The 15,922-nt window shown below is 45.0% G+C and overlaps 2 protein-coding genes across 10 annotated transcripts in view; one reads left to right on the forward strand and one right to left on the reverse strand.

Moving 5' to 3' along the window:
* Positions 1 to 5,364: 5,364 nt before the first annotated feature.
* Positions 5,365 to 10,639, forward strand: LOC119884041 (retinoic acid-induced protein 3). Of its 2 annotated transcripts, XM_038694521.1 has the most exons (5): positions 5,365 to 5,459; positions 5,560 to 5,742; positions 6,585 to 7,774; positions 9,387 to 9,442; positions 9,632 to 10,639. In XM_038694521.1, the coding sequence occupies exons 3-5, from the start codon at positions 6,637 to 6,639 to the stop codon at positions 9,719 to 9,721; spliced, it is 1,284 nt and encodes a 427-aa protein (XP_038550449.1). In that variant the 5' UTR covers positions 5,365 to 5,459; positions 5,560 to 5,742; positions 6,585 to 6,636; the 3' UTR covers positions 9,722 to 10,639. The 2 variants fall into 2 exon arrangements, with proteins under 2 accessions (XP_038550449.1, XP_038550442.1); XM_038694514.1 differs by having other exon boundaries at positions 5,367 to 5,742.
* A 1,896-nt stretch (positions 10,640 to 12,535) lies between these two features.
* Positions 12,536 to 15,922, reverse strand: part of LOC119884059 (RNA binding protein fox-1 homolog 2-like) — a 48,525-nt gene continuing 45,138 nt past the window's right edge. For all 8 annotated transcript variants that reach the window (XR_005440927.1, XM_038694544.1, XM_038694536.1 and 5 more), the window contains one exon: positions 12,536 to 15,502. Coding sequence is in view for 7 of the 8 variants with exons in the window: in XM_038694544.1 (XP_038550472.1) it covers positions 15,458 to 15,502 (45 nt within the window). In the remaining variant the exon portion in view is untranslated. The remainder of the gene's footprint in view (positions 15,503 to 15,922) is intronic.

Consider the following 15,922-nt stretch of genomic DNA (forward strand, 5'->3'; position numbering starts at 1 on the left):
TGTTGTCCATCAACAACTCTCCCCATACACTTATGGTCACTATGGTTTCTCTTTTAAAATAAAGAAAAAAAAAATTTTTGTGGAAAAATAAACCCCCACGAATCAGTCTAAAAACTATGCAAAAAGCAAAAGACTGTGGTGGTTTAGAACTGCCAAATTTTTATCATTACTTCCTGTCTAATAGACTACAATATATCTCAAAATGGATCAATCAGAGCCCCCTGGACCACTCATGGATGGACAACCTTCTGTAATGAAATTAAAATTTCCGATATGCCATTCATCAGTTCCAGCATCAAACGTCATACCTGCTTTAAAAGCATTAACATAAGCACTTCCTTGGCAGCTTGGTGGGAACTTCTCAAAATATCTGGGTCTTCACCTATCCCATGCAGATTTACCCCAATCTGGAATAATCCTGACATCCTGCAAAATAAGAAAACACTAAATTCCCCACTGTGGTATGACAAAGGGATAAGACATCTAGAGCATGTAATGCAAGGCAGTAACTTTATTCCATTCCAGGATCTAGTGGCACAATATGGAATTAGCCATAATAGATTTCTGGAATTTCAACAGTTTAAATCCATAATTCAGGCTAGATTTAAGGATAAAATAATGGACTTAGATTTACCTCCAATGATAACAGACTTTCTTAAACTCTCGCCTCCAAAACTGTTATCAAAAGTATACATGTTACTGTTAAAAACAGATAGTTCAATCTCTCTCCCATTCTTAAAGTGGGAAACAGATCTATCCATTAGTCCAGACCAAAACTTTTGGATGCAGATATGTTTAAATACCTTTAGAATGACTACAAATCCCAATCTACAACTTATACAGTATAAAACTCTCCATAGAACACACTATACTGGACAAAGGATGTTCAGAATGGGTCTTATGCAGTCAAACATCTGCCGGAACTGCTCAGGTAACATATCTGATAGTTACATGCATGCTATGTGGCAATGTACACCTGTTCAAAAGTTCTGGCAGAAGATATGTGAAGACCTATCGATATGGCTAAGTTACCCCGTCCCAGTTTCCCCATCACTCTGCGTGCTGGGGGACCTAAGTGACATTAGTATAGAGGTTGACACATCATACATGCTTCTCACTGCCTTATGCATCGCCAAGAAAACTATCCTCATGAACTGGAAGGCCATAAAGAATATAAGTATCACCCAATATCGGAATCACCTTATAGATCACATTAGCATGGAGAAAATGTCTGCTGTAAAAAAAAACAAATTGACACAATTCCAATCTCTCTGGTCCCCCTTGATCAACTTTATCACTTAATGGGGGTGGGTGTGTACTGCCTTGCTGGTCAGGGTCCCGTACGGCCGGTAGGTGTGTCTGGGGTGGGTTGATTCTTAGATGCATTGCGGTGCGGGCGTGGGGGACTTTTTCTACATCTCTCGATGTGGTGGCGCTCGGTGCTTGGCTGCCTCTCTGTGTGTCCTGTGTGTGGGTCCGGGTTGGGGGGAGGGGGCGGGCGGCGGGCATGGCGGTGGAGGTTGGTGGGGGGGATGCTTGTGGTGGGTTTCGGTCTGGTGGTGAACGTGCGGCATGGGTCACGGTGTAGCCGTGGGTGGGGTCTGTGGTCACTCTGGCTGCGGGGGGGATGGGGGCGGTTTGCGCCGGCTGGCATCTCTCCTGCGCAGCGCATTACTTGGCTGTTGTGTGCCGCTAGTTAGATTGGTAGCGGGGTAGTGTTGATTGGCTCATCTGTAGGTCATTATTGGCTTGCGTGCTTGTCGGGGGTTGGGGGCATCGGGTGCGGGCCGGGACTGGGCTGGTGTGCGGCTCTGTCCTGTGTGCATGCTGTGCATCCTGATAATTGCATTTCGGTTCTCTGAGGGGTCTGGCGACTGGTTGTTGGAGGGGTGGGGGACCGGGAAGAAGGGGTTGACGGGGTGGGTTGGGGGTGCGGGCTGGTCCTTTTTGAGCTGGTTGGGGGGTGTCTCCTCTGGATTTTAGTGCCCGGACTGGATGCTTGGTGGTTGTGCCGGGATCCTGTGTATGGAGGGATTGTGCTTTGGGGTGTGTCGATGGTTGCTTGCAGTCGCGTCGCGGCCCTCTGGAGTGTGGTCGTGTTGAGTCCTAGGGGCTATTTGCATCTGCTGACTCCCTAGGGCTGAGGGGCTGTTGCTGCTGTCGCGGGGTGATTGCTGTCTCTTTTCTTTGGGGACGGTGGGGGTTTGTGTGTGGGATGCTTCGCTGCTAGGGAGGGAAGGGAGCGGGGGTGGGGGTCTTCTGGCCTGACCTGGCCCGAGTGGCATTGCCTCCTGGGTGTGGGCCGACCTTCGGATCTGGGCTGTTGGGCCGTTCTGTCCTTGGGTGGGGTCCTTGCTGCCCCGGACCTGCTCCCTTGGGGGCTGGTGGTGCTCGGAGTGCTGCTGATTGTGGGGGAGCGGTGAGGTGGGGGGTTGGCAGTGGGGCTGCCGGAGGGGTCCCGGCGAGGACGGGGGATTGTTGGACTTTGGGTTGGGGCTGCACTGACCTGCCTCGGGAGTGTGTGGGGGTCTGGGGCACGGGGCTTTGGAGCCTCTGGGTCTGGGCCCCTGTCCGGGGATGAGATCGGCCTCGGGGGCTGCTGTCACTGCCTGCACTGTAGGGAGGGATGCCTCTGGCTGGGCTGGGGGACCGTTGGCCTGGTTCTCCCGCGTTATCGCTCCCTGGCGGTAGCGAGCTTCCCGGCACAGCTTTCTGCTGTTCTTCCTTGGGGCGGGGTACAGCTTCCCCCTGGACATGCGGTCTGGGGTCCTTTGCGCTTTGGGGGGTCGCAGGGTGTCCTGGCTTCTGGGGGTGGGGGTCTGCGGTGGGATTGTGGGGCGATTGTCGATGCATCTTGATGCATTATACTTTTTCCCTGGGCAGGGTCTCTGGATGGCTGCTGGGCGTTTAGTTTGTGCGTTGGAGTCCGGGGGAGGCATCTCCTCGTTGGCTTGGAGGGACCTGTTTGCGTTCCTGTTTTGCTTCGTTGGCCTCGGATCCGTGCTTGCCCATTTCTCTGTCGGCCAGTTGTTGGACCCCTCTGGATACTGAGGTATATAGTTAGTTTTCGGGATGTGCAGTGTGGGTGCGGGGCAGGGCTGTGCTCCGGTTTGTTCTGGGTTTGTGCCTGGAGTTCTCGGCCCTTGATGGATGGGTGGGTTGTTGGTGGCATGCAGCTGAGCTAGTTGATTTTGCCTCGTTGCTGGTTTGGCTGGTGTTGCATGGCGGCCGGGGGCGCGCTGGGCATGGGGGATGTCGGCTGGCGCAGGCGGCCTTAGTTTTTTCCGGCGGTTGGGGGGACGGTGGACTTTTATTGGCGGGTGCACGGTGACCTGTGCGGCGCGTTTGCTGCCGGGCTGGGACTTGCTGCTGGTGTTTCTCTCCGCTGGCTTTCGCTGTCGTGTTGTTCCGTTTGCTCTCTCTCATTTGCCCGACCTCGCACGCGGGATTCGCGGGGGGCTGCTGGGCATGGGTGTCGCCGTGCTCGCGCAGTGTGCGCGTTGGACTCGTCACTTGTGCACTGGTGTTGATGATTGCGTGGCATTTGGGCATTGTGGTTGTTTGCTGCGCGGCGGTGGGGTGCTGGATGGGGGGGCCACTGGTCTATGTTGTGTCCGCGCCGCGGTCGGTCCGGGCGCTGCTCTTCCTCTGTTGCGTTCCGTCGGCATTACGTTGTCAACTGGCATTTGGGTCGGGGTCTTCTGCGTTTGCATCGCGGTGCATCTGGGAGTCTTTGTTTTTTTTTGATTTGATTTATTCTTTTTCTTTCTTCCACCCCTATTGGCTACTGGGGTTCTTGCCTGCCTGTTACAGTCGTGGCGTCCCACTCTCTCTAACAACTACATTCTTTAACAGGCTTATGCGCACACACATGTACACACACACACATACAGACACATTCACCCACATGCACACAGACACACACAGACACAAACAAACTTAGGTTGTCCCTGGTAGAATTATTCCTGATGCCTTTCTTTCAGTTACTTATTTAAATTAATTATTATTCCAGCTCTCGTGGCTGTGTTGTGTTGCTTATTTAGTGTGTGTGACTGTTTCTTGTTTTCATTGTTCTCTTAGTTGTCTTAATATGTCATTAATATGTCAGCTGTTTATTGCTGCTGTTCGGCTGGTTGTCTTTTACTATTATTATTATTTTTATTGTTTTTTTTGTTTGTGTTTGTTTGTTGTTGTTTTTCTCCTCCCCAAGCCCCCCTCTCTGTTCTCTTGCAGGTTTCGTTGCTTTCTGCAATTGGTGTTTCCCACAGCTTTTCCCTGTTGTCCCCACCCTCCACCCCCCTTTCCCCTCTTCTCTTCTCTTGCAGGTGTTGTCCTTTCTCTGTGCTGTCTGTTTGTGCCCCCCCATCCCCGTGTCTGCCCCCCTGTCCGGCCCGGTGACAAATCAATACATAATTAAATAAATAATAAAACAGACAAAGGAGTATTTTAATACTCTCTTGTTAAAGTAAAATCTGTCTGGCACAATATGGTATCCAGGTCATTATACTCTATACCAGGCTGCTGGGCAGGACAGGTTTAAAAAAAATAAAATAAAATAAAATAAAATAAAATAAAATAAAATAAAATAAAGACCTGCTATCAGAACTGAATGACACAAATGTTTCCTTTCTCTCCACTTCAGACCAACCTACTGACAGTTAAATAAATGATGTCATGCTTGAATTCCTTTGGTATTAGGTGACACATGAGGGAGACTGTTTTAGTGCCTTTGAAATATCCAGTGGATAGATGTTATTGTTGTTACATACTATATACACACACACATGCAGTATACTATGTATGTACATACATTCTCCTCCTGCATAAAATACTCCTAATGATAAAAATATAAAGCTATTTGTGTTTTACACAACTAGAGTGAATTTAGAGTTGTCGGGTGACTTTCGATTAAACTGAACACACCCTACAAACTCTGTACTTGTACAGGCATGAGTTGGGGTGTTACGCATGGGCTTGTAAAAGACAACCGTTGAAAACATTCTCTATTCTTGACACAATTCCCCCTGTGGCTAAGTCACCAATTCCCAGTGTTGTTGCTGTGATTTACTAGTAACTAAGGTGACGGCTGGTCCTGTTCTGTGTCCCGTTGAGACTGGGATGAGTCAGTTGGATTCTCACCTTAACTCCTTTACAACAATGTGCTTCTCACCCCTTCTGGGCACTTGTTTCACATGACAGAATATCTCATACCTGCTCCAGACACTGCATTTACTCCAAATAAAATGCACATTATCTGGAATGGGGATGCAAATTCTTATAGGAAATGGATTCATAAATAGGGAGGAGTGAACTCTCTCTCCCTGTGGGAGGTATCATCACCCCAAGGTGTGTGCGCCCCACCTATAGTCTGAAGGAGACAGGGAGACAGGAGGGGTCTGAAAGGAAGGGATGAGTAGGGGTGCAGGTTTCTCTGCTCTTGCCCAACCTGTTGACGTTAGGTAAAAACAGTCCTCTCTCTCAGTGGATTCAGACCTCAGTGACTCCATCGCTTTCCACTCTTGCTCATCTTGTGCTCTTCCTGTTACTTTTGGCTGGCAGAGATATGGGTATGGATATCATCAGCAGAGGAGGTGCATGACTTCCCGATAAGAGGCCGCCGACACTCCAAACGTAGAGTTCATCGCAACGCTTCCAGCCAAACTTCAAATCAATCACTTTTGGAGTGGGATTTAGAGGTGGAATCTGAAAAGTGTTTAAAACTCGCATCTCAAAGGGAAAAAGGTAAATTCCTCCTTTTTTTAATGAAGGTTTGGTCCAGCTTTGGAGACCTTCTATTGTGAGGTGTGGCTTAAATAGTTTCAGTCATGGTCACCAAATATGTATAGCTCTTTTCCTTATAATACTTGATATGCAATCTGTTTCATCAGTTTCACCTAATAATTGACAAATAATCATCATAAAAATCAGCTGATCAAAACCTCTATTATATAAAAATAATCTCTTTTCCAGTAATTGGTTAACAAATCTTGGATGAGTTCCTGACCAACTATACAAATAAAAGTCAGAGTCGGTTGAGGGCCTGGGTCACATTTACCGGGTGATAAGCCTATTAAAAGGTCATATTTGAATCTCTGACGGCAAAACAAAGGCTTTGTTATGGGCTGGAGGAAGTGGCAGTCAGGTATCGTGAGTGAATATCTCACTGTCTCACTGTCTCTCACCTCCAATCTGTACTGCATAAAAAGCCTCCATGTGCGTGTCCCTGTCTATCTACCGCAGCTTTATCGGCTGATGCAGCAGAATAGTTACCTTTCATATCTGCTGCTCTATCCCAACCTCACCTCCATTCTTAGCCTTAGCTAACACACTCCTCTGCCTTGTTCTGGCATGTTGATGCACTCCCTCCTCGTGCACTCTTCACTCTCGCTGTCAAGATGCTCTACCCCTTTTTATTTTCCACGCTGTGACCTCTTGTCTTTTCCTGTCTTCCATTTCATCTTGCTTGTTTTGCATTGTCAGTACACTGTTAAAGTGTTTTGGGAAACATGTACTTCTATTTCGTGCCGTTGACATCAGACATACGTGTGAAATATTCTGTGCTGACATGTGCTTTTTGTTTCCAGGAGAAAAGACTTTCTGTATCAAAGGACAATAAAAGAACAGGACTGAATCCCCATGTGGACTATGAACATGGCCTTACTGACTGAGAAATCCATTTTCCCCCTCCTCCTCCTCTTCTACGTCCCTCTCACCTGTCTATGCCAGTCTAGCAACAGCAGCTCAGTTAATACCATAACCAACACCCCAACTGCTTCCTCTCCTTCTTCAAATGTTACTTCCCTGATAGGCGTGGCCGGCTGCGGCACAGGACTGAACCCAATCTATAGGTACCTGTGTGACCGTCGGTCAGCATGGGGTATTGTACTGGAGACCCTGGCCTCTTCAGGCTTCTTGTTCAGCATGGTTCTCCTAGTAGGCCTGCTGCTCTGGTCCCTGTGGATCTGTGTTTCATCAAGGCAACGCAGCAGCATTGGAAGCACAGTGACCAGCATGTCCATGTTCTTGTTGGCCACAGCTGGGATCTTCGCCATCACCTTCTCCTTCATCATCCGCCTCACCCCTCAGACCTGCCCCACCAGGCTCTTCCTCTTCGGCGTGCTCTTCTCCCTGGCCTTCTCCTGCCTGCTGGCTCGCTGCCTTGCTCTGCTGGGCTTGGCTGCTGCCCAGGGCTGGGGGGAGCCTGCCCTGGCCCTCGGGCTCTTCACCGTGCAGGTTATTATCTCTACCGAGTGGCTGATCCTCGTTTTGGTCCGGGACAATAAACCTTGCGAGTACAGCCAGGGGGACTTTGTCATGCTGCAGATCTACGTGCTGTGCCTCCTGGCTATCAGCTTGATCCTCTCCCTGCACTTCCTGTGCCGCTCCTGCTTCACATACAGCTACAGCTACACAGGGCAGACCCACCAGCAGGCGAAGGTGCAGGCCATGCTGCTCTGCCTCACACTGCTGCTCTCCGCCTGCATCTGGGTGGTGTGGATAACTATGCTCATCAAGGGAAACCCTGAGGTGGGCCGCCGGCCGCAATGGGATGACCCGGTGCTTAGCATCGCTTTGGTGGCAAATGGCTGGGTGTTACTGATGGGGCATGGGTTGTCCCAGGTCGCCATCCTCTGCAGGGGGGCGGCAAAATCCAAGGATGTCCCTCTGAACTTCGCAGGCTGGACCAGCCCCAGTGCTAATATCCCAGGACTGAACAGCCCAAAGGAAGGGAAAGAAAACGGAAGCTTTGAGAGTGATGATGAGAACAGGAAAGGTTTGTAGCTGTCCTTATTAGCCATAAACTGAGTGGTGCTTAATTGAAAGATAAGATATAGATAAGGGCAGCAACCAACAATTATTTTCAATAGTATTTCACCTGCTGATAATTTCCTTGATTAATCAACTGCTTTGGGCTATAAAATATTAGAAAATAGAGAATAATTCCCATCACAATAGTCAAAGTAAAAGTTGACATCTTCACATTGCTTGTTTTGTCCGCATTTTACAATCACAAGTTTACTAAGTTAAAACCAGTTTTTGGCAAATCGTAGAAATAAATTATCAAAACGGTTGCTGATTAATTTTCAGTTGATTGTCTGATTGATTAATCGATTAACCAATTTTTTCAGCTCTAAAAACAATAGTGACACCTAGAGGAAAATTAACTTTTAAAGTCACTTGATCATATTAGTTGTAAGTGCCACCACAAAGATAGCTCTACAAAGTTGGCTGCATTTGTTAGTTAATAAGGAGGTCAGGGAATTAGTACTTTTAAATGTGTTTTTGCAAACCAACAGGTATGAACTAACAAATTATCAAATCATCTCTCACTACACTGGTCAAAAGTAATTTTCTAAAATAACTGAGGAACACTATGGAAAATCATAAGAACACCTGCTAAAAACAGACAAACTTCACTGACAAAGAGGAACACTAATTGAAAGTAGTCATCAGGGATCATAGGTGTCATTTACACTGGGGTCATGTCCCCACCACATTTTGAAATGGCTGATTTCGTTCCCATCACTTTTTGAAAACATTTGTTAAAAACGTTCTGAAAAAACAGCTTGCACCAAGAAATGTTAACTAACAAATGAAAATGCTCTGAGAAAGGTTGATTGACGAAATAAGAAAACATGCAATACAATTTAGTTTTCCCTCATGTGAAAAAAGACATTTCCACTGTAAAATTGGAGCAGAAAATGTATCCAGAATGCAGGAAATTACCAGTTTAATGCTCAAAATTTCAACATCAAATATCTTATCTTAATAGTGCTAAAAATCTTCTTGTCATATTCTCGTACATTGTCACATTTCATGACCCAAATGTATCATCACACCTCTAATCTGATCCCTATGTCCCCACCACTTTTCAACACAAGTGACACACTTCTAAGGGATATATTGAACAAACTGAATTGTAACCTAAGGAGTCTTACCCATCATGTAGCATTTTCCCCCACTGAGTTAGATTAAACAACAGGCTATATGGCCATAATTAACAATCATGTAATAATAGTAAATGATAAAAAAGTGGTAGAATATAACATTATATAATATAACACAGCTAGAGAAAAGTCAAAAAGCAAGCAAAGTAAAATTACAAATAGTTAAAATGTATAGCTAAATCCTAACCCACGCTACAAACTAACAAAACTGAAAAAAGTAGGTTAACCACAAATGCGTCCCGCCAGCAATTCCAGATTCACTGAATGACATCCTTCCTGCTGAAATATAACTACAAGCCACAATGACTATGGGACCGTTGTTTAACATTACAAAATTAATTCCACCATCAGTCAGCTCGGCTCTCACTGTGAGCCTTCATGATGAACACTATATAATGAAGCGATAATTAGCTAACTGTATCATGTGTCTCCCTTCAGGCAAGAGAACCGCGAAAACGCTGCGATCGCCCTACGAGTCTGGATTCTCCATGACAGTGAGTAATAATCCATTAGGATTAACTATCTGATTCCACATACGGTGCAATTAAGCACCGTGACCTTTCACTACTGGAGACAATTACGGCTAAGTCATACTGTAAGGTTAATGAAAGCAGAATTTATCATGGGCATATTAACTGCACTGACATGATGAATGTGTGATCATATGTTTGTGTGTATTTCAGGAAATCGACACTGACAAAGCTTTCACCATCCCTCGCCCTCAGACCACCAACTACAGGGAACCCTATGATGAATATTACGGACATGATTAAAATCACACTCTCTGGGTCTCACACACACACACACACACACGTCTTAGTGGGGGTCTGTCATTGAAGTAATGCATCCCCTTGCCCCTTAACCATTACATCTACTTACAACCATCACCCTAACGCTAAAACCAAGTCTCAACCCTCACACAGGCTTTCAAACTTGTGGGGTTCACCATTTTTTGGACCCCATGAATGTAGTAAAACAAGCCAATATAAACTGATGATGAGCCAACTCAAATGCACTATTCTGTACCTAAAGCACAATGTTTTTCTATGTTTAACTTTCCTGTGATAATGTAAATATATTTGTTTAGAACTGTTTTTTAAATCTGCCATTAGGATGTAAAACCCTCTGTCCAAAACAGAAGAAAGAAGGAAAGACTCAGCAGACTCCTCTGCTTGAGTTTCATCATCTAGATGGTGATGGGTTTTACTTAGTCCAGCTTTCTTCTGGCGGGAAATCCACATCACAAATGTATAGTGGAAGTGAGTCTCTATGGCGGTGTGTGTGTGTACATTGTGTGCTACTCTGAAATGGTATACAATAGCCCTGAGGTGATAGAAGAGGCGTGAAACTGTCGCTCTGAAGGTGCCAAAGTGCAGAGGCGTCTGAACGGTAGAGAGGGGGGATGAAAGGAGGAGGAACGAGAGGAGAGGAAGGGAGATTAGATGGGATGAGACAAGACGTGGGGGGGGTGGACAGGAGACCTGTCAGCACTGTGGGAGGCTTCTGCCATCACTGATTAACATCTTCATATTCAAAGTTAAATTACAGTTGTTGGGTTCTGTTGGCACTGCTGCACCAAAAACAAGGGATGTGTTCTGTGTGGTACAAGGCATGCCTCTTTCCAGCAATACCTATAATCTTTTTAATACGTTTGTGATGGGTGTTATCAATAAAAGGTTCATCTGCTAAAGCCCGAGTTTGTCTGTCATGTCTGTCAAGCTCAACCTTTGCTTCTCTCACTCACAATCTGCACAGATGGCACGCCAAAGGCCAATTACTCTCTCAGCTAGATTCAGTGCCATGCCTCCAGGCACCTGCAGCACAAAACTGGAGGCTAAACCACACAGGAAGCATGCATGCAGCACCACGCTTTAACCACCAGGGGGCAATGTCTAGACGTAGCAAGTGAGACTGACCTGCACAGGGTGGAAGAGACAAAACTGGTTAGAAGAGACTGCCAAACATAGGCTACTGTATGAAAGAAGAGAGTATTTTCACACTAGTAGCAGTACAATACCATATAACCCCTCTTGCCTTATATCATTCACACAATCAAGAATATGTAACATTATTTAAATCCATCGATAGTTATCTATAGTTTCAGTTAGATTCAGTTTGGGATGTTTATTTTCCTCCCACAGTGGCCTGTAGTGACTGCCATCCACAAAAGGTCATTTCCTCACTTCAATAGGCGCAATCTTCACACATCCCCCTCTATCAGATGGCCTCCAATCTATTCTTCCAATTAGCTCGACTTCAATTACTCAGAGAGGAGCATGCCATCAAATTGGCAATTGGCCTCTTGTGCATTAAAGCAATTAGCAAGGATATGAGGTTTCCCGCCACATCCAACCCATTTACGGCCATTAACTCCAGATGCAATTAAAGATTGTTCCAGATTGTTCCCCCTCTGCAGCGATGAGAAAGTTGGAGGTGGCGGAGGAGCTTATCGCGTAGCAGATTTGGTCAACGCCACCCACCCAGGCTGTGTTAATCGTGTGCAGTTGTTGCCTCCATCAATAATCTAGCTCTTGCACAACTGAGAAGTAGGCCTAAGTTTCTGCGCAGAATGAGGAGTGATTCTTTGTTAGCCTGTAACCAAAGGGTTGCAAAAGTTCTCCTTCAACTCCTTTTGGTGTAGGGTTTTGTACATAGTATTTAAAGCGCCCTGTGTCCTGATTGGATAAACTCATTCCAGCCAAACACTGGAAAGAAAATGATAAGCTTTACACAATTGTGGGAAGGAAATACCATCATGGTTAGCTGTTCCAAAGTCAAGAAGCATATCTGGGAATGTGCTCCTGATAACCATTAGGTATGACAGCTTTGGTGTACTATGTTAAACCTGTGAAAAGCATGCGGCACAGGTAATAAGCATTCAAAGACCAGTATAAAAACCAAACAGTTTATTTATTATATACATTCAATAATAATGAAGAGAATAAACAGAAGGCAGACAACAAGGATGGCAAAATAAAACATTGTGAGAAAATACATGTCACTTATTGAAAAACAAAATCACTTGGATAAATGAGCTTTAAGCATGTGACATAAAAATAATCCACATGCAATTCAAACTCATTTATTAAATCCCTGTACAAAACAAAACTCCCACTGGGTTGACTTGGGCACAGTGCGGGGAGTCGGGGTCAGCGGCTGAGGAGAACGCTTTGCTTGTGTGTCATTCCAGCAAGCCCTCTGTGGTGATACTGCAGCCACCTCCAAATAAGATTTCCTCCAATTAGAAGAGACAGAAACAGGCAAAAGCAAACCCACAGGAGTCACCGCAGCTGCGCCGCAGTGCTGCTCGATAACGATTACAACACCTCCACGTGAGCCTTTGCCAACTGGATGAGAGAGGTGGAAACGTTACTAAATGAGCATCTCTGTGGGCAGGTTCACAATAATACTGTGTACCAGCCTTGAAGCAGGCTACTGCTGCCTGATCACCAGCCTCATCTCTGTGCAGAGGCCAAATTATTAGGTGAGTCAATGTCCTTATCGTTATTTGAGTTTTATATTCATTATAAAACGCAAACCACAAGGGGTCCACACATACCAAATTAAACTTTACACATCTGATATGACTGGTGATTACTACAACGACCACAGAGGCACAGAGCAGAGATAACTCAGATTATTGAAGCAGACCGAAGCGACTCGCGGGCCACTTGCTTCTCCCCTCCCCTCTACACCCAGACACTCTCTGCTGGACCTTTGCTGAGACTCTTCGTCACTCCTGTCACCTCGCATCAAGTAGCATCAGAGTTCTTTCCTCCTCCCGCTGTGTAAACCCTCCCCATCTTCCTCCCCTTTCCATCTTCCTCCTCCAGCACTATGATTTGAGTTCATGCACAAATGAAAAGATTCTCTTGACTGACACCCTTCCTCTCTCACAAAAGCATGCATAGCAACACTTCTGATAATACTTGTAAGGAATAAAAAGACAAAAGAAAAAAAACAAAGAGGTAATGCGCGTCAAAAATACTCATTGGACCTACTGCACACAGTTTTCACAATCATACAAAACAACACTAGCCCCTCCTCGCACTGTCCGCTCCACCCTGAGCGCACTGTATCCCCTGAACATTTTTTTTTTTTTTTTTAAAGACAGCAGGGGACGTTGTTATCCTGTCAGCTAACGATTAATGGCTCAGCTTCTCACCTTCACCGCCACAATTTCCCTCGACTAACCACCCACACACCGTTTCGCTGTTCAAAAGGTGGCCGCTGCTGGGCCACGCGGCCCTTTCGACATTGTGTGGACGATTCCCTCCATTTAGTTTGCCTGAAATTTAGCTCTACTGGCAAATGCAATCCAAAACACCCTCTCTGCCTTTCTGCATATCCCTCGTGACTCCATCTGCTCCGATTTCCCTTGTCTGCAGCAAACACCTCTGCATCTACAGTCTGTTTCTGTGTTCATTTAAATAAAAGCCTGTAAAATAGCGTGTGGACTGATTTAGATTCAACAGGGTGTTTTTGTTTGCAGGGTCAGAATTCCCAAAAATTGCTGCAACCTTTTCAATGTGTGTTCTTGGCCTTTTTGGCTGCTTTGATGACATTTCCCAGTACACCATTTCAACACTGTACTGAAAAATACAGCTTCAACCCACCAATAAAAATATATATATATTACAAAGTAAAGGCAAAACTATCAACAGCAAAAATAAGAAATACATCAGGACCAAAAATGTGCTTTCTTCAGAAAATCTTTGGAACCGAAAAGGCAAATAATAGCAATAACATAGTGAGAATATATTGAGATGTGATACATACAGGACAGAGAGACCTGGTCTATAAATTGTCTGACTGCCAGTCGTTTTATAATTGACTGGTAAAGAGAACTTTAAAACTAGGTGGACCTAACAATCCCAGAGAGCATGATGAAGGATATCAAATGACAGTGCATGTGGTGTCCTGTCATATTAAAAATGATGAATATAAATAGAAAAATGATAGATTCCCATTACCTCAAGACTCCATTACACGACTGCTATCTCTGTGTTTCACTGTTTTCTAATCTGGGCTGTTCTGCTGGGATCTACTGTTCTGCGGAGTTGAGATCAGACACCATTTCCATGTACAGAGCTCCAGCACAGAGCGGCTCTGCCTGAAGCCTGCAGGCATAAATATCTCAATTGGCCAGGAGGGATTCCCGTTTGGCTGACTGGCAGATGATTAGTTTCCCATGTGGGTGTTCCCGCTTCAGATCTGCTTTGCTATATCTGGTTCATTTGTGTTCGATGGGTTCTTTGTCCAACTGACCCGCTCATTCACTACTCTGCTGCTACAGCTGGAATGTGACGGTTTATTAGATAGAAAGAAATGCACCGAGTCCTTTTTTGGAAGAAGCACTATGAGCAGATCGAGGGTGATCCCTTAGAGGGGAGGTGCGCTGTATTCTCTAAATGGACAAACTTACAGGGTCAGTTCATAGCTGAAGGGAGTAGAAACAGATCCAACATCCCGCCTTAGTGTTGCAGTTACAGTAATAAATGTGCAGAAAAAAAGGATGGCTCTGTCACTGAAAATAATGGACAGTTTTAACGCGTCCACGTTATATATAACATTTCTACGCAACTCCTTATCAATGGTAGCAAAACAAAACAGAAAAACTGAGGTAATGCAGAAAAAAACAAAGTCACTTTTTGTTTTTCCCTTGTCATTTTCACACCGTTTTTTAAATTCTTTTTTTTTTAAACATTTGTTTTGTTTTTTTGCGTTTCCTTTTACAGTTGGGGGAAGTTCTAGAAAAATGTCAACAACAAAAAAATTTCCATGCTGTGTAATTTCTGTCAGTCAGATGCTCCCGAGTTCCCTCCGGCTTTATGTTCAGTATTCCGGCTTTACAAAATAACAAGAATAATTCCTACATATTCTGTACTGAGCAGAAAAATTTCTCATTATTATACCACAATGCTAAACCAGAGGGACAACTCTACTGAAGTGGGTGGGGGGTTACGTCAATGTAGTGTTTAAAAACATGAGTACCTTTTTTTTTTTCCTTGTAGCATCATTCTGTGCAGGCCAACACTAAAGGAACATGTAGAGGGAAAAAAAAAAAAGTGTGTGTATGTAAGTCTGATTAGGTCTTATAGGGCAGTGGATATATGGTACGTTCAGAGACTTGTAGGAAAAAAGAGGTTTATAGTGTGCAGGATCACACAAGAACAGCAGTCTCTCTTCTTCCTGGTCTTGTAGTGTTTCTAAAAACCATCCTAAATTGTGCCCCGTAGTTCAAAGCAGCTGGCTCCAGCTTTTTATGTGGGAGACACTCGTGGCAGTTTTGTCAATGTTTCCATGTGACAGAAGAGTACAGAAACACAGTTTGAGTTGGTGATGTGGCAATGACCTCTCTCGCCACAAAAGAAAAAAGAAGAAAAACAAAACACTGAGTTGTCACTATAGTCCACCTGCAGAAAAATGGAGGGGAGCTGCTGCCAAACAAAAGAGCTTGAAAAAGGGATCTGGAGCGATGTGAAATTCCTTGGGTGTGATTTGTGGTTTTAGTAAGGAGCAAACCTACTGTATCCTGCCCGGTATAAACTGGCCTGAAAGAGACAGAAACAACACAGTGTTACAGCTATAGATCACTGTTGTGAAAAATGAATCAAACGTAGTCTACACATAGTGCAGTACAAATGATACATGTATTGACCCAAGACTGCAAATGTGTGCATGTATTTATTCATGATTTCTTTAGGACAGTTTCTGTGTAATGTCCTGCTGCGGACACAGAAAGGCAAAAGTGAAAGGTGGATCCAACATGGCTCAACGTGGGCAGACCATGTGCATCTAATCTGAATATAGAGAACACTGTGCATCTTAAATACCTAATAAGTAGGACGCTATGATTTCTGCAAGGCGGAAAACACAGACGGAATCGCGGCATTTGATCATAAAAATGGAATCAACTGTAAAATGCGTAATTTTGTGGAATCTGCCAGAATGTGGATGCATTTTATAAAAAT

The sequence above is a fragment of the Micropterus salmoides genome, unplaced genomic scaffold, assembly GCF_014851395.1.
Source record: "Micropterus salmoides isolate LMB-PRFRI ecotype aquatic unplaced genomic scaffold, ASM1485139v1 Ms_hic_scaffold_10, whole genome shotgun sequence".
Classification (NCBI taxonomy): Eukaryota; Metazoa; Chordata; class Actinopteri; order Centrarchiformes; family Centrarchidae; genus Micropterus; species Micropterus salmoides.

Coding starts and splice junctions, on each gene's coding strand:
- LOC119884041 (XM_038694521.1), top strand. CDS start 6,637: ATGTGGACTATGAACATGGCCTTACTGACTGAGAAATCCATTTTCCCC. Junction 7,775..9,386: donor TGATGATGAGAACAGGAAAG/GTTTGTAGCTGT, acceptor GTCTCCCTTCAG/GCAAGAGAACCGCGAAAACG. Junction 9,443..9,631: donor AGTCTGGATTCTCCATGACA/GTGAGTAATAAT, acceptor TGTGTATTTCAG/GAAATCGACACTGACAAAGC.